Source organism: Myxine glutinosa, chromosome 5, assembly GCF_964187855.1.
Source record: "Myxine glutinosa chromosome 5, kmMyxGlut1.1, whole genome shotgun sequence".
Taxonomy (NCBI): Eukaryota; Metazoa; Chordata; class Myxini; order Myxiniformes; family Myxinidae; genus Myxine; species Myxine glutinosa.
Genome location: NC_136265.1, coordinates 180,391,637 through 180,409,257, shown reverse-complemented (window position 1 = coordinate 180,409,257; position 17,621 = coordinate 180,391,637). Strand labels below are relative to the sequence as shown.

The 17,621-nt window shown below is 47.5% G+C and overlaps 1 protein-coding gene across 7 annotated transcripts in view; it reads left to right on the top strand.

Moving 5' to 3' along the window:
• Positions 1-17,621, top strand: part of ZNF335 (zinc finger protein 335) — a 167,056-nt gene that overhangs the window by 12,530 nt on the left and 136,905 nt on the right. For 4 of the 7 annotated variants that reach the window (XM_068115359.2, XM_068115355.2, XM_068115356.2 and 1 more), the window contains exons 2-7: positions 4,515-4,699; positions 4,900-5,188; positions 5,266-5,340; positions 5,790-6,224; positions 14,547-14,687; positions 15,355-15,504. In XM_068115359.2, the coding sequence (XP_067971460.2) occupies positions 4,547-4,699; positions 4,900-5,188; positions 5,266-5,340; positions 5,790-6,224; positions 14,547-14,687; positions 15,355-15,504 (1,243 nt within the window). In that variant the 5' untranslated portion in view covers positions 4,515-4,546. Of the gene's footprint in view, positions 1-4,473; positions 4,700-4,877; positions 5,189-5,265; positions 5,341-5,789; positions 6,225-14,546; positions 14,688-15,354; positions 15,505-17,621 lie in introns of those variants that run through there. The other 3 variants (XM_068115358.2, XM_068115360.2, XM_068115361.2) reach the window with 3 other exon arrangements.

Sequence of the window (17,621 nt, the reverse complement as noted above, 5' to 3'; positions counted from 1 at the left end):
GTTTCCGATTTTGTGAAAATCCATCACTCGGTTCAATGTTCACTGTTAACATGACTGAGATCATGTTTTGAGACAATGCGAAGCATCGTCAAACACACCTATCATACACTACCGGTCAAAAGTTTAGGTACACCCAACATTTTTTTTATATTTTACTGTTTCATGTGCAAGATGGACATAAGATGTCAACAAAACTCTTACCGAAGATAAATCTGCTTATCTACTGATAATATATTGTGCTTCAATGCATCTTTCTTGTGTGAAACGTAGGTTTAAAGCAATTTTTGGAAATAGGTCGAAAATTGCAATACCAAAATCTAAACTGAAACGTGAAGTTAATGTGATAAACTTTTCATGTAAGGAGCAAAAACTGTTTACAAATACTCTGCTCTGGCCGGCCATACAATGTAATGAGTGTTTTTTTGTTTGTTTCAGATTGCATGAATATGGGTGCCAAAGTTCAGCTAACGCCAGAAAAAAGGCAGGCAATTGTAACTTTGAGAAAAGAAGGCCAATCCTTGAGAAAAATTGCAAAACAATTACAAGTGTCAGTAAATGCAGTTGCTTGTGCCATTAAATGACATAATGAAACTGGTAAAAATGCAGATAGAAAACGTTTTGGTCGACCAAGAATCACAACAGAATCGCTGAACAAGTAATCCGAGTCACCAGTCTGCGCAACAGACGTCTTGCAGCACCGGAAATTAGAGCCGAGCTAAACAGCTCCACCATGCAACTGTTTCAAGGCCTTCTTTTCTAAGTTACAATTTCCTGCCTTTTTTCTGGCATTAGCTGAACTTTGGCACCCATGTTCATGCAATCTGGAACAAAAAAAACACACTCATTAGATTGTACTAGGGCATGCCCGTACTATATATATGCCCGTACTATATATATATCTAAAATTATATCCCCCCCCTCTATTTACATGAAATGGTTTGGTCCATTCGCAACGCCAAAGCGAACGGCGAACGGCTTGCGAGTACGGTGACAATCCCCCCCCTCTATTTACATGAAATGGTTTGGTCCATTCGCAACGACCACAGAACCCCCCCCTCTATTTACATGAAATGGTTTGGCCCATTCGCAACGCCAAAGCGAACGGCGAACGGCTAAATCGCCATAGCTCGCCCGTACGTGGGTGCCCGTTCCTTGCCAAAAAAAAAAAAAAACGCTACCCGTACGCTCTACCCCGCCCGTACGCCCGTAAACAAAAAAAACAACGCTCTTCGCTTCCGCCCTTCGCTCTGACTGAATTGGGAGAAATAATGCGCATAAGAAATCGAGAAATTATTATTTTCTCCGGAAGAAATCGAATTACGAACTGTAATGGCGCAGGCTCTCGGGCTCGCAACAACGCGTCCTGTGATTGGCTGCCGGAAGTGAAGTCTTCACTGTCGCAAATGTGAAGCGATGAATACGATGAATCGCAAATTAGTTTTTATTAGTTTTAAAACATAGTTTAACGGCAACATAGTTTGCCGACGGGAAATAAATGAATACGCTCTCAAATGTGCCATCCGAGGCAGAGTCTGTTCGCCACGTTCGGCACACGTGATAGCTCGCTGCTCTCTGATTGGTTGAATCGTTTTTTGGACATAGCTCGGTAACTACTTCTGCGATTAATTTAAAACCTTGAAAAGGCACATCCTCGGGTCCCCAGCAATATACCTGGCAAGTTTCAAGTATATCGGACCGGTAGTTGTCGAGAAACAGCGGTCACAGACAAACATACAAACATACAAACATACAAACATACAAACAAACATACACACAGAGATTAGTGGAATTATAGATAGATGGTGGCCTTTCTGTAAACATTTTTTGCAACACCTGGCAATAATAGATATTGCACGTGATGAAGAAACGAAGAACAAACATTCATTCCACACAGAGCAGAGTATTTGTGAACAGTTTTTGCTCCTTACATGAAAAGTTTATAACATTAAGTTCACATTTCAGTTTAGATTTTGTATTGCACTTTTCGACCTATTTCCAAAAATTGCTTTAAACCTACGTTTCACACAAGAAAGATGCATTGAAGCACCATATACAGTAATACCCCGGCCTACGTCATTAATTGGTTCCATAAGCCATGACGTAACTCGGTTTTTGACGTAAACCGGGCGTAATGTCTTAAAAATGCCTTAAAATGAAGACAAACACCATAAAACTAGAGTAAATAACTGGAGGAGGCTGCGGCTTCGCAGCAAATTGCAAATTTGCAAATCCATGCTCATGTGCACATGCACACGTCGATCGGTTCGTCGACGCTGGATGCCGGCGAGGTGCCCGACGAGGCACCCCGGCTCGAGGCATGACACGGTCGTTCGTTTCACATGGGCCAATGGGCCATGGGGCCTGACCTCGTCGCGGACATTGCACACTCTGCACGGTGAAGTGACGTGACGTCTGCCATGGACGATTGGACGGTCGTCCAAGCCGGCATCGTCATGTTTCGCCGTTGCCACGTTACGTTGGTTGTTTTACACAGTAAAGGAATAATCACAAAAATACCAGCGAAAGGCAAAGCAAGCACGCGACCGCAGCACAGGACAAAATGCATATGGCGTTGCCTTTGTTTTGAATGAGAACCAGCACCTACGCGTACGTATACTGTACGTACATTTTTATATATTTTTAATGTGCTTTTTATTGTATTTTAAATTGTTTCGATCGTTAAAACATCAACGTTAAAACAACGATCAACGATCGTTAAAACATCCAATTGTTTAAATTGTTTAATTTTTTTCACGTCCGTAGGAGTGACGTAAAGTCGCACATAATGACGTTCGCTGAACTGAAATTTACTCCAGAAGAGTGGCGTAAAGTCGGATTTGACGTAGGTCGAAATGGCGTAAAACGGGGTATTGCTGTATTAATAGTAGATAAGCAGATTTATCTTTGGTAAGAGTTTTGTTCACATCTTATGTCCATTTTGCACATTAAACAGGAGAATATTAAAAAATGTTTGGTGTACCTAAACTTTTGACCGGTAGTGTAGATGATGGATAAAAATAACAATCTGTCTTGTGTTATATTTCATATAAATATTTCAAAACAATTAAATAATTTATTTCGTTTGGTTAAGAAATTTTGAGTAGTAGAAAGAAAATTCTGAAGACTTCCATTCGTCCTCTTTATGTGCTCATAATTTGGAAAAAAAAAAAAGGATTTGGCTGAAACTCATGGAGGATTTTGAACGTACACACATGCAGACAAATATGTGAGACAACTCGGCCTTGAATTCAGACAAACAGTTGCCGAGCTTGGGGAAGTGAGTGATGTCACTTCCTGGGGCACCCTGGTGAGGCTATCCTTGTGGCATTATTTCCACACACAGCGGAGCAATTGAAACATTTCCTCCCCATGGATACAAACCTCCAAGGCTCGAACCACTCGAAGCGGTCCCCACCACTCTTAAGTATTAAGCCACTGAGTGTGGCTGAATCTGCGTTCTGGACCTTTTCATGTCCATGGAGGACTTTGCTCCAATTCCTATCATGTCCATGGAGGACTTTGCTCCTATTCCTATCATGTCCATGGAGGACTTTGCTCCCATTCCTATCATGTCCATGGAGGACTTTGCTCCCATTCCTATCATGTCCATGGAGGACTTTGCTCCCATTCCTATCATGTCCATGGAGGACTTTGCTCCAATTCCTATCATGTCCATGGAGGACTTTGCTCCCATTCCTATCATGTCCATGGAGGACTTTGCTCCTATTCCTATCATGTCCATGGAGGACTTTGCTCCCATTCCTATCATGTCCATGGAGGACTTTGCTCCAATTCCTATCATGTCCATGGAGGACTTTGCTCCTATTCCTATCATGTCCATGGAGGACTTTGCTCCTATTCCTATCATGTCCATGGAGGACTTTGCTCCTATTCCTATCATGTCCATGGAGGACTTTGCTCCTATTCCTATCATGTCCATGGAGGACTTTGCTCCAAAACCACCTGTTTGTCACCAAAAACATTCCGGTCATTTCCCCGTTTGTCCCTCTTGTCCCTCAAGGTAGAAATTGCCTACAGGCAGCCGACCTAACTCATCCCGTTTCTGTAGCCGTTTCCACTGCTATTTTCTGCCTCCTGTTGATCAATGTCTGGTACTGAGCATTCCCTTAAACAATAAACGGAATTGTTCATCTTCCAAAAGCATCGTTTGTTTGATTTAAAATCCCAAAGTTCCCACCAAACCGCATTGACGGTGTCGTACATGATGACGGATACGGTCTCCATACGGAGAGTTAACACCTGCGGATATATTGGTTCACTTAAAGAACCTCGAGTTTTTTTTATGAATGAATGTTTGTTTGTCTTGACTTATTGTTCTTCATCAGGAGAATGACCTGTCATATCATTCCTGAGAGAGAGTTCCTTCGCTGAACTCGGAGGCTTTGGAAATGAAAGGTTCAAATTTATTTGATAAATCATTGGAGTTCCTCCGTTTCTCGTATTCCGACGAAGGTGGGAAGTTTGTCATGTGCTGCATTCGCCATGTTTTCAAGGGACGTTTGACCCACGGCTTGCCGGGTGCACTATGGAGAATGGCGGCATCGACGGGGCTCCTCAAAGCGACCAGGACGCAGCGAGCGCCCATGCCCATGCCGTCATGACGGTGGTGCTGTCGGTCGAGACGTCCGACATGATTACCTCTGATGGTACTGAGGTGGTGCCGAGAAGCCTGGAATTGGTGCGTGCACATTACCTGGACCTGCATCATCCAACACACGAATTTTTTTTAATGGAATTTGAGATTGAGATTGACAAATGAAGTGCTTTCTGCTTGCTTCTAATAGTCAATAGTGCAGCTTTGGATTGATCTTTTGATGGTTTGTCATTTTGCAACCTTTACATGTGTGCAAAGCCAGATCATCCATCCTCAATTTTCAGGAGTCAGACCCTGAGATGAGTTCGACGTATGATGCCCTGACTCCGAGCGAGCTGAACACACACGACTCGTCGTCACAGCCTCACGTCTGTGAAGCTCATTTGTCGGGCCAAGACTCATCGGTTCCTGCGCGGGACTTCGTACCAGGCAATGACCATCGGTGTATTCCAATCATGGTGGAACCAGACAGCGTGGATTCTTTAAGGGTCGTCTCGGCACCGACCTCTTCTGACCTCGGATCCGCCATTGACAGGATCATCGAGTCGACCATCGGGGCCGACCTCATCTCGGGTACGAATATCATCTCGGTCCGTTGTAAAGACGTCATTTTTGTTTTCCTTGTTTACATTGATGTTTCCTCCTTTTAGGCTGCATCGCTGTAACGAGTGCAAGTGATGGGGCCGAGACGACCGGGCTCCTTGTCCTGCGCACACCCGATGAAGGTCTGTGTCTCGGCCTTGGGTTCAATGTGCCTGAGATTTGTCAGATTCTTAGCTCTATTTCGACACATGCGCTTACATTCTAGTTTCTGGTTGTATGCAAAGAACATGATGCAAATGTAAGATTTATTATATTATTTACCGATTTAGTGCGTCTTCCTGTGAAGCACAAAGCTTTTTGTCATTCCCAACAATGAATGGAAACGTAACCACGTGGCTGTGATCGGTTCTCTGCCGACTCACTTCCGAGGTGTTTGCAATGGAAAGCATAAACATTTACTCCAGTGTGCATCTTCTTTGGTTATGTTTGTTGTTGTTGTTGTTGTTGTTGTTTGCGTACACGCATCAGAATGCATTAACCTGCTTGGTAAAGTAAGGAAACCATAGACAATACTGTGTTGTGGTGCTTCCATCACGTGGGATATACTTATTAATTACATGTTGTCTCTCAGTCACCAGTGTGCATGACTCCGAGGTCTCTCCTGAGGGTCTGATGGAGGGCTCTTCGACATCCATCTCAACTGACAATTTTGAGCAGCCGTTGATGGAAGTTGATCAGCCCATAGAGCATTCTGGAATACCAATGTTGTCGGATAACCGATCCGAGCAACCGTTATTGCTGGCGGACCGATCTGGGCATCCTTTGCTGCCTGCGGATCAATCCAGGCAGGATTTGCTGGGTGATGATGGTTCGGAGCAGGTTTTTCATTCGGCGGACCAGTCGCAGCAGTTGTTGCTCGGGGATGATGAACCTGGACTGATTAACCTGGAGGAAATGATTGAGGTGGTGGTGGTGCAGCAGTTCAAATGCAAACTTTGTCCGTACCAGAGCAAATCCAGAGACAATCTCATCAATCACATGAAGGACAGGCACCTACAAACAAGAGGTGTGTGGATATAAGGGTGAAGGGTGTGGATATAAGGGTGAAGGATGTGTATATAAGGATGAAGGGTGTGGATATAAGGATGAAGGGTGTGGATATAAGGGTGAAGGGTGTGGATATAAGGGTGAAGGGCGTGGATGTAAGGGTGAAGGGCGTGGATGTAAGGGTGAAGGGCGTGGATGTAAGGGTGAAGGGCGTGGATGTAAGGGTGAAGGGCGTGGATGTAAGGGTGAAGGGCGTGGATGTAAGGGTGAAGGGCGTGGATGTAAGGGTGAAGGGCGTGGATGTAAGGGTGAAGGGCGTGGATGTAAGGGTGAAGGGCGTGGATGTAAGGGTGAAGGGCGTGGATGTAAGGGTGAAGGGACCATTGTCCGTGTCTTGCTTTCCTGGTGGTCGTGGCGGATTTATGGCCATTGAGTCTTCCTCTGCGCGGTCCCGGCTCTGCTCTGCTGCTCCGGGCTTCACCTGCTCGGCTCCATCGCTGTTTCCTCGGGCCCACTCCCGTTGGTTGTGTCGATTGTTTCGCCTCCTCACCCTTGGCCGCGTGCTCGCTTTGCCTTCGCTCCTGCTGGCATGGCTCTGCGGTACTCTGCCGCAAGGCTTCTCCTGCTTAAAACCCGCTCCACCCCATCATGCATCTCTGCAATCAGATCGAATGGACTCCTGCGTCGACCCAGGTACATTCACCGTGGCTCCGGTCGTAAGTTTGTTTATTTACAATCAGGTCACTCCATCCCCATCCTCTGGTCGGCTCAGCGCACTCCCACTCATCGTCCCAACACACCTGGTCACAACAACGCACAAAATCGCACCTCCTGTCTGCGAACCCTGGCCAAATCACCTGGATTCATACCCGCCGTACAAAACAACATCAAGCTCACCCTGTTCAATACCCGGTCCCTCAACAACAAATGCCTCATCCTGAACGACTACATCCTGGAAAATAAACTGGACTTTCTCTGTCTCACTGAGACCTGGCAACAACCACTGGACTACTACACGCTCAACCTCACCACACCCAATGGATATTCTTACATCAATAAACCACGCTCGGAGGGCCGAGGTGGTGGAATTGCCGTTATTCACCGACAAGACATCAAGACCAACCTCATCTCCATCTCATCTGCTCCATCATTTGAACACCTGGCTTTTAAACTCTCTGGTCACACACAGTCAGTCATGGCTGTTGTCTACCGCCCTCCCAAACCACACCCATCATTCCTGTCTGACTTCTCCTACTTTCTGACCCAGCTATGTTCCCTCTCCCCCTCAATCCTCCTCCTTGGTGATTTCAATATCCACATGGACTCCACTGACTCCACGCTAACCACTGACTTCACTGATTTACTCACCTGCTTTAACCTCACTCAACATGTCAACTTTCCTACCCATAACCGTGGTCACATTTTGGACCTTGTCTGCTCTACTGGACTAATTTTGCACCATCTCTCTGGCTCCGACCTCACTCTCTCTGACCACCTAGCCATCACTCTGACCATCAACATCCCCACCCCAGCACCAAGGCATTATCGCACTATCAACTTCCGTAAGCTAAACGCTTTTTCACCTGCCTCATTCTCATCGACCCTCTCTGAAAAAATGTCCACTTCTCCCTTCGTTGACCTCCACACCCCTTCTGACCTCACTGACTACTACAACCACACTCTCTCTTCCTGCCTTGACCAAATTGCGCCTATAAAAACCAAAACAGTTTCTTTCACCCATTCTGCTCCCTGGTTTACCCCTGAGCTCCGCCTAATGAAAACTCGTGCTCGCCAACTTGAAAGACTCCGCAATAAAACAGGTCTCACAGTTCACTCCCAGGCCTACAAGGACCACATACAACACTATAAAGATGCCCTCTCCCGCGCCCGCTCCGCCTACTACTCTCAAATTATCCACTCTGGCTCCGGAAACCCAAAAGCACTCTTCTCTACAATAAACAAACTCCTCAGCCCCCTGAACACCACCACCCAGTCATTCACAATAGACAACTGCATCTCCTTCCTTTCATTCTTCCAACGCAAAATTGAAAACATCTACAACAGCTTGACCACCGCCGCACCCGCTCCCCCTCAAACCACCTGCCCCCCCTTATCCTGCCATCCCCTGTCTCAATTCTCCCCAGTCTCCCCTACTGACCTCTCTGAACTCCTCATCGGAATGAAAACTGCCACCTGCACTCTTGACCCCATCCCCTCCAGCTTTGTCAAGGCCTCCCTTCCTGCTCTTTCTCCACTTATCATTGCAACAATAAACTCCTCCCTGTCTACAGGCATCGTCCCACCATCCCTCAAAATTGCTGCTGTTACCCCCATTCTGAAAAAACCTGGACTAAACCCTGACACCCTAAATAACTTCAGACCCATCTCCAACCTACCCTTTCTGTCAAAGGTTTTGGAACGCGCTGTAGCCACTCAACTCAAGCATCACCTCTCTGCCAATAACCTGTATGAAACATTCCAATCCGGATTCCGGTCCAACCACAGTACTGAAACTGCTCTCCTCAAAATCACCAACGACCTTCTCCTCTCCTCTGATGCTGGCAACCTCAACATTCTCATCCTCCTCGACCTCAGCGCTGCCTTTGACACCATCGATCACACCATCCTCCTCACCCGACTTGAAACCACCTTTAACATTACCGGCACTGCCCTCTCTTGGATTAAATCATACCTCTCTGACAGACGTCAGTTCATCTCCATCAATAACTGCAAATCCCCCACTGCTCCCCTCCCCCAAGGTGTCCCCCAAGGTTCAGTTCTTGGCCCCCTCCTCTTTATCCTTTACCTGTCCCCCCTCGGTCACTTAATCCGCCGTCATGGTCTCCAATTCCACTGCTTCGCCGATGACATCCAGCTTTTCATCTCCACCAAGTCCATCTCCACCGCCACCCACTCTATCCTGACAAACTGCATCACTGAAATAAAATCCTGGCTTCAAATCAACTTCCTCAAACTTAACTGTGATAAATCTGAAATAATCATCATTGGCCCAAAAACGCTCACCAAGTCCACCCATAACTTTGCCCTCAACATCGACGGTTTCCCAGTGTCCACCTCCCCTCACATCCGGAATCTTGGCATCATCTTTGACCAAACCCTCTCCTTCGACAAATACACTAAACAGATCACAAAGACAGCCTTCTTCCACCTGAAAAACATCGCCCGTCTCCGTCCATCCCTCTCCTCTGTGGCTGCAGAAACCCTCATCCACGCCTTCATCACTTCCCGTCTGGACTACTGCAATAGCCTCCTTTATGGTTCACCCTCAACAATCACCAATAAACTCCAATACATTCAGAACTCCGCTGCCCGTCTACTCACCCATTCCCGGACCCGTGACCACATCACCCCCGTCCTTTACAAGCTTCACTGGCTCCCCATCTCCCAGAGAATCCAGTACAAAATCCTCCTCTTGACCTACAAAGCCCTCCATAACCTGGCCCCATCCTACCTGGCTGACCTCCTCTCCAGACACACTCCCACCCGCAACCTCCGCTCTGCTGGTACCAACCTCCTGACCCCCCCCATCCGGACCAAATTTAGATCCTGGGGGGACAGGGCCTTCTCCATCGCTGCTCCCACCCTCTGGAACTCGCTACCTCACACCATCAGAGACTCCTCCTCACTCACCACATTCAAAACATCACTCAAGACCCACCTGTTCAACACTGCATTCAACATTTAACCCACAGCATCTAACCCCTGACTATCTCCTCTCCTTCTCCCTCCTTTGTGCTTTGAATATTTCCCTATTGATTCTTCTTTTTTTGCAATTGTCTTTATGTTTTGCTATGCGTTATGTTTTGCACTCTGTCAAAGCGTCTTTGGGCTTCCTGAAAAGCGCTATATAAAATAAATGCATTATTATTATTATTATTAAGGGCGTGGATGTAAGGGTGAAGGGCGTGGATGTAAGGGTGAAGGGCGTGGATGTAAGGGTGAAGGGCGTGGATGTAAGGGTGAAGGGCGTGGATGTAAGGGTGAAGGGCGTGGATGTAAGGGTGAAGGGCGTGGATGTAAGGGTGAAGGGCGTGGATGTAAGGGTGAAGGGCGTGGATGTAAGGGTGAAGGGCGTGGATGTAAGGGTGCAGGGCGTGGATGTAAGGGTGCAGGGCGTGGATGTAAGGGTGAAGGGCGTGGATGTAAGGGTGAAGGGCGTGGATGTAAGGGTGAAGGGCGTGGATGTAAGGGTGAAGGGCGTGGATGTAAGGGTGAAGGGCGTGGATGTAAGGGTGAAGGGCGTGGATGTAAGGGTGAAGGGCGTGGATGTAAGGGTGAAGGGCGTGGATGTAAGGGTGAAGGGCGTGGATGTAAGGGTGAAGGGCGTGGATGTAAGGGTGAAGGGCGTGGATGTAAGGGTGAAGGGCGTGGATGTAAGGGTGAAGGGCGTGGATGTAAGGGTGAAGGGCGTGGATGTAAGGGTGCAGGGCGTGGATGTAAGGGTGCAGGGCGTGGATGTAAGGGTGCAGGGCGTGGATGTAAGGGTGCAGGGCGTGGATGTAAGGGTGCAGGGCGTGGATGTAAGGGTGCAGGGCGTGGATGTAAGGGTGCAGGGCGTGGATGTAAGGGTGCAGGGCGTGGATGTAAGGGTGCAGGGCGTGGATGTAAGGGTGAAGGGCGTGGATGTAAGGGTGAAGGGCGTGGATGTAAGGGTGAAGGGCGTGGATGTAAGGGTGAAGGGCGTGGATGTAAGGGTGAAGGGCGTGGATGTAAGGGTGAAGGGCGTGGATGTAAGGGTGAAGGGCGTGGATGTAAGGGTGAAGGGCGTGGATGTAAGGGTGAAGGGCGTGGATGTAAGGGTGAAGGGCGTGGATGTAAGGGTGAAGGGCGTGGATGTAAGGGTGAAGGGCGTGGATGTAAGGGTGAAGGGCGTGGATGTAAGGGTGAAGGGCGTGGATGTAAGGGTGAAGGGCGTGGATGTAAGGGTTAACGGCGTGGATATAAGGGTGAAGGGCGTGGATATAAGGGTGAAGGGCGTGGATATAAGGGTGATGGATGTGGATGTGAGGCTGAAGGGCATGGATGTAAGGTGAAGGGCATGGATGTGAGGGTGAAGGGCGTGGATGTGAGGGTGCAGGGCCTGGATGTGAGGGTGAAGGGCGTGGATGTGAGGGTGAAGGGCGTGGATGTGAGGGTGAAGGGCGTGGATGTGAGGGTGAAGGGCGTGGATGTGAGGGTGAAGGGCGTGGATGTGAGGGTGAAGGGCGTGGATGTGAGGGTGAAGGGCGTCGATGTGAGGGTGAAGGGCGTGGATGTGAGGGTGAAGGGCGTGGATGTGAGGGTGAAGGGCGTCGATGTGAGGGTGAAGGGCGTGGATGTGAGGGTGAAGGGGCGTGGATGTGAGGGTGAAGGGCGTGGATGTAAGGGGTAAGGGTGAAGGGCGTGGATGTAAAGGGTAAGGGTGAAGGGCGTGGATGTAAGGGGTAAGGGTGAAGGGTGGGGATGTAAGGGGTAAGGGTGAAGGGTGGGGATGTAAGGGGTAAGGGTGAAGGGTGTGGATGTAAGGGGTAAGGGCGTGGATGTAAGGGTGAAGGGCGTGGATGTAAGGGTGAAGGGCGTGGATGTAAGGGTGAAGGGCGTGGATGTAAGGGTGAAGGGCGTGGATGTAAGGGTGAAGGGCATGGATGTAAGGGTGAAGGGCGTGGATGTCAGGGGTAAGGGTGAAGGGCGTGGATGTAAAGGGTAAGGGTGAAGGGCGTGGATGTAAGGGGTAAGGGTGAAGGGTGTGGATGTAATGGTGAAGGGTGTGGATGTAAGGGGTAATGGTGAAGGGTGTGGATGTAAGGGGTAAGGGTGAAGGGTGTGGATGTAAGGGATAAGGGTGTAGATGTAATGAAGGGTGTGGATGTAAGGGTGTGTATAATAAGGGTGTGGATGTAAGGTTACATTTGATTCTTTGCTCTCACCCTAGCGGCTAGACAACCCGGAACGGGTGACTTGCATAACCACACTGAGGTGCAACCAGGTGTTGTCTCCCAGAGTGAAGGGGTTGGATATACCTTGAATTGGCATAACCAATTGGAAATTCGAGGCATAACCTTGAATTGGGATTGGTTACGCTGTTCAAATGAACATGCATGCAATACATAACCTTAACTGTCACGTTCCTGACAATCCAACCTTGTTTTACACCTGTCTTCGTTTGCCAATTTACACCTGTTTTCGTTTCTTCACAATTCATACCATTGCCTTCAAATATCGTCATTTTGGATGGTAAAGAGCAAAGAAACGTTGAATTGATTTTTTGTTTTTACAATTTGAACATTCTCGTTCTCTCATTGGACGCATTCTCCCCATGTAATGTATCTCCGAAGTCAAAGGCCGCTCTTTGTTCTTTCCACCTTCCTCACTCTGTTTACTGAGCATGAAGATTTTTAAAAACAACAATCGATCATCCTCGCTAGTGTTATAATACAATGAATGTGCACTACCTACTCCACTCGATTATCGAGACCGTGTCCTTCCATTGTGGAGTATAAAGGTAGTTTATTACAAATGAGACAAAAATAAACGTATTTCTTACTTTAATGAAAACTTGATGTCAGTTATTCGAGTTCATGCGTCTTGCATGCAGAGTTTGAGGAACAATGAAACTTGATAACTATCTATGCCAGGCATGCTTTCTTTGACATTGTTACGCCGACTATGCTTAAAGGCCCCATCCTCGGATTGTTTCAAGAACACGTGGTCTAGATGTACAGGGTGTCCCATAAGTCTGGAACCATAGGGCAAAATTATGAAAACGTCTTGTATTTGCAGAATGTGTTTAATGTGTCCCGAGGCTCCTCGCCGGCCACTCCACAGGTCCTCGACGTCCTATCCATTGACCAGGGAATTGCCGGTTCAGCCACTCTCTTATGCAGATGCTGTAATTGGCAGGAGCGCCATCCTGCTGAAACCATCTTGGGAAATTCCCATCTGTGTTCAAGACACTGGGGAATGCTTCCTCGTTGGGCCTACGCAAGTAGGCGTCTCCTGTGACTGTGCCATCAAAAAAGAAGGGGCCTATGATGTGGTCTTTCCAAATGGCACACCACACCTTCACACGAGCGGAACCTTGTTCCTTTGAAGTAGTAAACCAGTGAGGGTTGTCTTGCGACGAGTAGTGGGCGTTCTGTCGGTTAACCTCACCATTTGCGTAAAAAGCAGCCTAATCACTGAACAGGATGGTGGATGGGAAATCGGAATTTTGAGTACAATGTTCCTTAGCCCATTCGCAAAATTCCATCCGTCAGTCCAGATCATCTTCACTTAATTTTTGCAGGATTTGAAGTTTGTAAGGATGACATTTGTGTGCTTGAAGAATGCGGTGGATACTGCTTTTCAACACTCCTGTCTCAGTGGACAACTGCCGAAGAGACCTTTTGGGGCTTTTCGTGAAATGATTGAGGATGGTAGTGGCTGTGTGGTCGTCGGTGGATGTCCTCGGAGGTCCACGATGAAGTTTATCTCCAATGGATCCCGTTTCCCTGAACTTTTCTACCAGTTTGCCGACACAGCTGTGTGTAATCAGCGCGTGGTCCGGATGCAATCTGTTGAATTCCTCAGCGACCTCCCTATGACTGATTTCCTATGAGCAGGATTACCTGGATGTGTTCTTCCTGACTTAGCGACGTCATGGACACCTGCAAGAAACGAAAAATTCATGAAAAATCATTCTTAAACGAAAGAAATCACGAATCACTTATTTTGCCATATGGCTCCAGACTTATGGGACACCCTGTATATTCATCTATTGTAACCTGACCAGGTAATGTTTTGAGTCTTTGTTTCGGCACTGTACCTGAACTGATCGGACGTATATGTACGTACCATACCGAGCATGTTTGACCGGCTGCAACTTATTTTGAGGTCCTCTGGTGCACACGCGGCTTTGGTTCTTGTCACGTCATTGCAACAGACGCACTTTCAACATCACCCTCTCCTTTTCCCAAGCCTGGTGTTGGCTTAGTGGTTAGGGTGCCGGCTTGGGATCCGAGGATCCTGGGTTCGTTGGCTTAGTGGTTTGGGTGCCGGCTTGGGATCCTCGGATCCTGGGTTCGAATCCCGGTCGATAGCTGAATTAACACCAGGGGGGTTGACTCAGCTGTCATCCTTCCGAGGTCGGCAAATTGAGTACCAGTTCACTGGTAATTCCCTGTGTGTCGCAAGGGGTGACTAACAGGGTTGGTGGCAGGAAGGGCATCGAGCCATAAAACATTGCTTCAAAAAGGGGACCACGGTGCCCAAAAAAAGCCAACCCCTGCTCAGCGGGGGAAAATGGCCTCTAAAGGTGGTTCTTCCTCTTCTTCATCCTCTCCTTTTCCCACTCTGTGCTCAGGAAGTCAAAACAAAAAGAGAGGACGTGGTAGGCCTCCCAATGGTTCATCCTCAAGAGAGCATCCTCCCACTACCATGGACACCATTCTTGAGGACAATGACGACGACATTGTTGATGCTGGAGCTATTGACGACCATGATGGTAGGTTTTCTCGTGTTGTACGTGCAGTTGTCTGATCTCTCCGATTAGACTTGTCCACCCATTCACTTTTACCATTTTCCTAAACTAAAGATGGAAATTATATTGATCATATGATGTGACATGTGATCCTGAGGGCATTATTATAAAAGTGTGCGAGCAGAACATGAAAAAGGTAATAATTCCACCCATAATATCCTTGTATAAACGTTTTTTTTGTTGTTGTTTTTTTCATGTGTAAACATTCCCCATGAGCTTTGGTCAATGTATAAACGAATCATTATTTGAGAGAACCATGAATCTATTCGAATGGTTCGAGTTTCTTCCATGGCCATCACAATCGTCCGTCTCGACCTGAAACATGCATTCATCAACTTGTGCTGATATCTCTGCCCCAGTTTCATGAAACGTTAACAACTGAATTCAATAATATCATTTAATACATCATCATACTACACCTTGTGGATTTTGTGCCGCATGTGTCTGGGCTGTGATTACAGCAAATGTTACTGCAGCCATTTGTAAGGGTAGGCCTTAATGTGGCCAATTTTGTTTCTTATGTTCGTCTCTAAAAAGTTGATTTACATACATCAGCTGACACCGGTTAACCAATAAGGTCGAGTCATGACCATAACCTTTGTGCCTGCAATACCTGCCACTCCATGAATAGAGGATAGCGACTACAATCCGGCACAGGATGGAGTGCATGGACGAATGGCCTGCAAACCAAATGCATCACATTGCTCTCCTGCGGACAGAGTGCGACGGAGGCCTGGCCGACCTCGGAAGTACCCTCTATCCTCAGACCGAGCACCACTTGGTATGATGATCTATGGTTTTGTCCAACGGATTCCTCTTTCTATTCATTGGTCAATCCAACTTTAGTTAAAATTGTAACTTTACTGATGTGCTAGCTTGTGCAAATAGAGCCCCTAGTTTACTTTGCTTCCTGGTAACGCCTCATGGCAAGTCAAACAATACACAAGATACCTTGTAAGGTCCACATTTTAATCTGGTTTTTACCTTGCTGGTGACACCTGAATGCAGAAAATAATGACAAACATTGCTTGGAAGATGGTGTATGTTCACGTTGGGTTCAAGGTGCTTGTGTATTGCTTGGATACGCTTTCTGGTGTACTTTGTTCTTCGGGCCTAAAGTACAGTGCCCTCCATACGTATTGGAACAGTGAAGTCAAATTTGTTATTATTGCGACATACTCAAGGTAAGAAGAGCTCGGCGGGTGAAGTACCAACCGAGAATGTCGGTGTGGAGGTTGAAAGAGGTGACAGTGAGGGAGGCATTAAAAGAGAGGCTGAGTATGGTAGAGGATGATGTGGTTGAGCTTGAAAGTGGTTGGATGTCAATGAAAGATAGTCTGTTGGGAGCCGTTGGTGAGGTATGTGGATGGACAAAAGGACCACCGAGGCACTCGGAAACATGGTGGTGGGATGATGAAGTTGGAAAGAAGATTGACGAGAAGAGGAAGAAGTTCAAGCAGTGGCAGAAGGCGAAGGGCACGGGGGCAGAAAAGGCAGAGCATGAAAGTTATAAGGCAGCCAAGAAGGCTGCAAAGAAAGAGGTAGCAAAGGTGCAGGTGGCATGTAGGAAAATGTTCGGAGAAGGCTTGGATTTGTAAGAGGGTCAGAGAGCTGTATTCAGGATTGCAAAGCAGATAGCGAAAGAGAGGTGTGATGTGATGGGGGTGAGTTGCTTGAAGGATGAAGTGGGACAAATTGTTGTGGACCCAGATGGAATTAAAGGAAGATGGAAGAGATGTATGGAAATACTGTTGAATGCAGAGAATGAATGGGATGGCAACATCGAGAGTAACCCAGTTTTAGGACCGGCAGAGATTATTTTTTTTTTTTTTTTTGTATACAGAGTCGAGGCTCGTGAAAGAGCTAACATTAATCAAACAAACAAATCAAACAAACGAGCAAACAAAGTATATAAAAAGGGGAGCGATCGACAAGATGGGGAGAGAAGGGGAGGAAGCACACAAACACAACATTTGAGAGCAGGGACATCGGGAGATGTGTGGGAGGGAGAAGGCCTGGGGGGAGGCAGGATAGGCATAAAACGCAAGGACACCAAGGACTTCCAGGAAAGAAGTCGGCACCTCAAAAAAGTGGATTTGGGGTGAAATTAGCAGGGGTCGAAAAGATCAAGGTTTTGGATTGGGGAAGATAAGAGATGGTGGAGAACAGCAGTTTTAAAGACCTGGAGGGAGGAGTGGGATTGAAGAGAGTGAGGGAGTTTGTTCCAGAGGCGGGAGAAAAGAGGAATGAAGGTGTGAAGGTGAGCAGAGAGTCTTGATTTTGGCAGTTTAACCATAAGAGGGTTGCAGGCAGATCTTGTGCGACCTGCAGGAATATTTGGGGGACAGAGCCCAGAGAGAGCTGGGGGAGCAAGGCCGGAGAGGAGTCGATAGAAGACGGAAAGACCACCAACCTGCCTGCGGTGAGTAAGTGAAAGGCCCTCGGAGATAGCGTCATCGCGGGAGATTCCAATGATTCTGAACGCCTTGGTTTCAACAGCGTGAAGACGAGCTAGGTGTGAGGCAGGAGCACCAGCCCAGAGGGGAGAGCAGTACTCCATTGAGCTGCGGATGAAAGCCTTGTATGTGGTGAGGAGCTCAGGTGTGCCAAGGAAGGACTTCGCACGACGGAGGATGCCCAGTCGGCGACTGGCTTTGGAGGCCAGCTTGGAAATGTGGTTTTCCCAGGAAAGATCATGGCAGATAGTGAGACCCAAAAGCTTGAGTGACAGAACTTCTTGGAGAGGATTATTCAGAAAGTAGATGGGAGGGTTGTCCAGTCGGTTTTTTCGGAGAGACATCGTAAGAGTGTGAGATTTGTCAGGATTGAAAGACATGTTCCACTTGTTTGCCCAGTCTGTGATTTTGTCCAGGTCTGCAGAGAGTGAGGAGGCTGCAG